The sequence below is a fragment of the Antrostomus carolinensis genome, unplaced genomic scaffold (assembly GCF_000700745.2).
Source record: "Antrostomus carolinensis isolate BGI_N321 unplaced genomic scaffold, ASM70074v2 scaffold14458, whole genome shotgun sequence".
In the NCBI taxonomy this organism is placed as follows: domain Eukaryota; kingdom Metazoa; phylum Chordata; class Aves; order Caprimulgiformes; family Caprimulgidae; genus Antrostomus; species Antrostomus carolinensis.
The window spans coordinates 80,966-84,146 of NW_010331001.1; the positions used below are offsets into that span (position 1 = coordinate 80,966).

The 3,181-nt window shown below is 38.4% G+C and overlaps 1 protein-coding gene across 1 annotated transcript; it reads right to left on the reverse strand.

The window, feature by feature from the left end:
• Positions 1-785: 785 nt before the first annotated feature.
• Positions 786-2,228, reverse strand: YWHAH (tyrosine 3-monooxygenase/tryptophan 5-monooxygenase activation protein eta). The gene has a single exon (XM_010173086.1). The coding sequence runs from the start codon at positions 2,101-2,103 to the stop codon at positions 1,570-1,572; it is 534 nt and encodes a 177-aa protein (XP_010171388.1). The 5' UTR covers positions 2,104-2,228; the 3' UTR covers positions 786-1,569.
• Positions 2,229-3,181: the final 953 nt, after the last annotated feature.

Below are 3,181 nucleotides of genomic sequence, written 5' to 3' on the forward strand. Positions count from 1 at the left end.
TAAAAATAACCAGCACGCTGCTTTTAAAAAGTATGAGCAGAAGTTATTGTGGGGATTCAGACCAGTAATATTTATTGTACAAATTTTAAAAAGTTTTAGATAAACGAGAACTTACAGGACCTTTGTGCTAGCTCAGGTGCCACTAGCAGTCTGGATACAGCAACACATAACAGCTAACTTCTCCTGCTTCTGTAACATGCCATTACAGTAGTATGTATGGAACCAATAAATATACACATACACTAACTGTTGGGAGAAAAAAAAACCAACATAAGCTCGGGGACTAGACTTAAATTAGCTAAAAGAGAGGCATTATTTAAGAACAAATACTGCTTCTGCTTGAAGCAGGTAAATGTAAAGTGAAGTTACTGGGATTTTGATTTGTAAAGTTGATTTGGTGGTTAGCACTTCATAAAAAAGAAGTTCAGAAGTTACAGTTGACAGAAGTAAATACAAGTCTCTACACTGGCACAGCGAGTGATGTTCTTTACAACTTGTCAGCTCCTGAGCAGAACTGCATTACAACTGCTCTACCAGGCAAATAACTAAATACACCTTTGGAAACTCCACTCTAACACAGGTGAGCAGTATCACCTTCTAGATGATTGTAGGTGGTTTTGAGTTTTGTAGGGGGTTTTTGTTTGTTTTTCCTCTTTTCATCATACAGGTGTGTTTTGTTTTGTTTTAGCACATGCTCCTTAAGCTTTTGATTAAGTATGTTTTAACCCATAAGTGATGTGTTAGGTAACAATTTCCACTCTGAACAAAAGACAGGACAGCTTACGTAGAGATAACATCCCTGAAGCAGCATTTTATTTTATTCACTTAATTCCAAAACATTTAATTTAGAAGTCTGGCATCTCAGTCATCCATCTTAACATGGGCTAACATTGACATAGAGTTGTCAGCATACACAGACAACTAAACAGCCAAAGAGTTTACAAAAAATAAATTCATGACTCTTCAAAACAACTGCAAAAGGTTACAAGTATCAAAACTCTTAGGTAGATGCACTGCATTAAAAGAAATTGTGCACATTAAGTCAGAGGCAAAAAAATAAATTGCTACTGAAACCTCACATTTCAAACAGTTTATTGTAAACTGATGAACAGGGTTGTCATTTCACATCAGCTTAAGTGCTTTCATTGCCTGAAAAAAATTTGGGGTGGCTAATTTACTTTGCATGCAGAAAATGTACTGCTTAACAGAACTGTCAGCTCATTTCAAATGGAAAAAAAATTTAACTGGAATCTAATTATCTTCAATCACTTTCCATTATCCTTTCTCATATTTTCCAATTAGCAGGCAAACTAAAAATGCCTTGTTTACTATGCATCTTTCTGCACTGCTCAAGTGTAACTAAGATAAATAGGGCCAATTAACCAATCAATCCATCAATGCCCATGGAGACTCATCTGAAACTGCTTCTTGATAAAGTGGACAGCAGATCTGAACAGCTGTACAATACAGATATGCTTAGCACTAGATATTTAGTGTGACTGTGGCAAGGAAATATTGGTGATGATGGGGATGGTGAAGTGGATGAAAGAGGGATCGGAGGAAAGCTTTTTAATTATTGCCCTCTCCTGCTTCTTCATCTTGCTGATCACTCGTCCACAGAGTGAGGTTATCTCGGAGTAACTGCATGATGAGAGTGGAGTCCTTGTAGGAATCCTCATTTAGTGTGTCCAGCTCTGCTATGGCATCATCAAAGGCTTGTTTGGCTAAAAGGCAGGCCTGCTCAGGAGCATTCTGGATTTCATAGTAGAACACTGAGAAATTGAGTGCCAGCCCAAGCCTAATTGGGTGAGTGGGCTGCATGTGCTCTTTGCTGATTTCAAAAGCCTCTTTATAGGCAGCTTCTGAGGCTTCCACAACACTGTTCTTCTTCTCTCCAGCAGCAACTTCTGCTAAGTAGCGGTAGTAATCCCCTTTCATTTTCAGGTAAAAGACCTTGCTCTCATACTGGAAGTCATTGCAGTTCTTGATCAAGTATTTATCTAGGAGAGCCAAAACATCATTGCAGACTGTCTCAAGCTCCTTTTCTATCTTCTCCCTATAGGCTTTAACCTTCTCCAGCTTCTTCTCATTCCCATCTGCCATAGTCTTCTGCTCTATGCTGCTGATGACACGCCAGGAAGATCGTCTAGCTCCAACTACATTCTTGTAGGCTACAGACAGCAGGTTTCTATCCTCATTTGAGAGAGGCTCATTCAGCTCAGTTACCTGAAAATACAGACAAAGATCAAATTTAAAGGATTTGTCTCAGAGAAGAGCATGCAAACTTCCCTCAATACTTCCATCATGAAGTGCAAGCTTCAAAATTCCTTCTAGACAGGAGTCAAATTTGTAACACTGGAAGTTTAAAACTGTTTCTGCAGTCAAGACTTAAAAGAGTGAAAACCCCACAGTTCCGTTGTAATAGAACGGGTATTTAGAAGGCACTGCAAAGCACACTGCCTGAATAAGAGTGATGTAATGTAATGAAGAAGCATTCACAGAAGGAAGGCTCAGGTTTCTTAGGAAGTGTGCTGTAATTGTGCAGACACACTTAGTGATGAATTTAAATGTACCTAGAACACCAGTTTTATGAATCTGGGACGCAGTACAGACACTGGAAGCTGGTGCAGTTCTTGCATTTCTTTCCCTTGCTGCTTTCTTTCATTCAACAGCAGAGACGGAAGCGCTGCAGTCATTATGATTAAGCTCTGCATAGTACAAATGGAATTAGTGTTCCATAGTTTCTTTCAGTCACTTAGTGAGCAATTATATGATGAAATACTGCTAACTGGTGGCTGCAGACAAATTTCAGGGACAGGACATGACAGAAACCACATAGAAACAGAACAGGAAATCAAGAAAAAAAAGCCATGATCAACACCAAATTTCTACTACAAAAAGCTGAGACAGAGAAGAGTATTAGTTCTAATACTGTAGTTGGGCCTATATCACTCGCTGTGTTAATTTAGGGAATAAAACCTATCAGACACTCACTCTAAGTTTTTCTACTTTTACAAACATGAAATTAAATTCACAGGAATTCGGATGTAAAACGTAACTCCACTACTCTAAGCATACTGCATTAACTTAATTAAAAGAAGTCATTAGAATTGTAAGGATATGTACTTTGGTGTGAAAGTAAACTTGTCCTTGCTCAGACACTGCTAAAATCATTAACCTT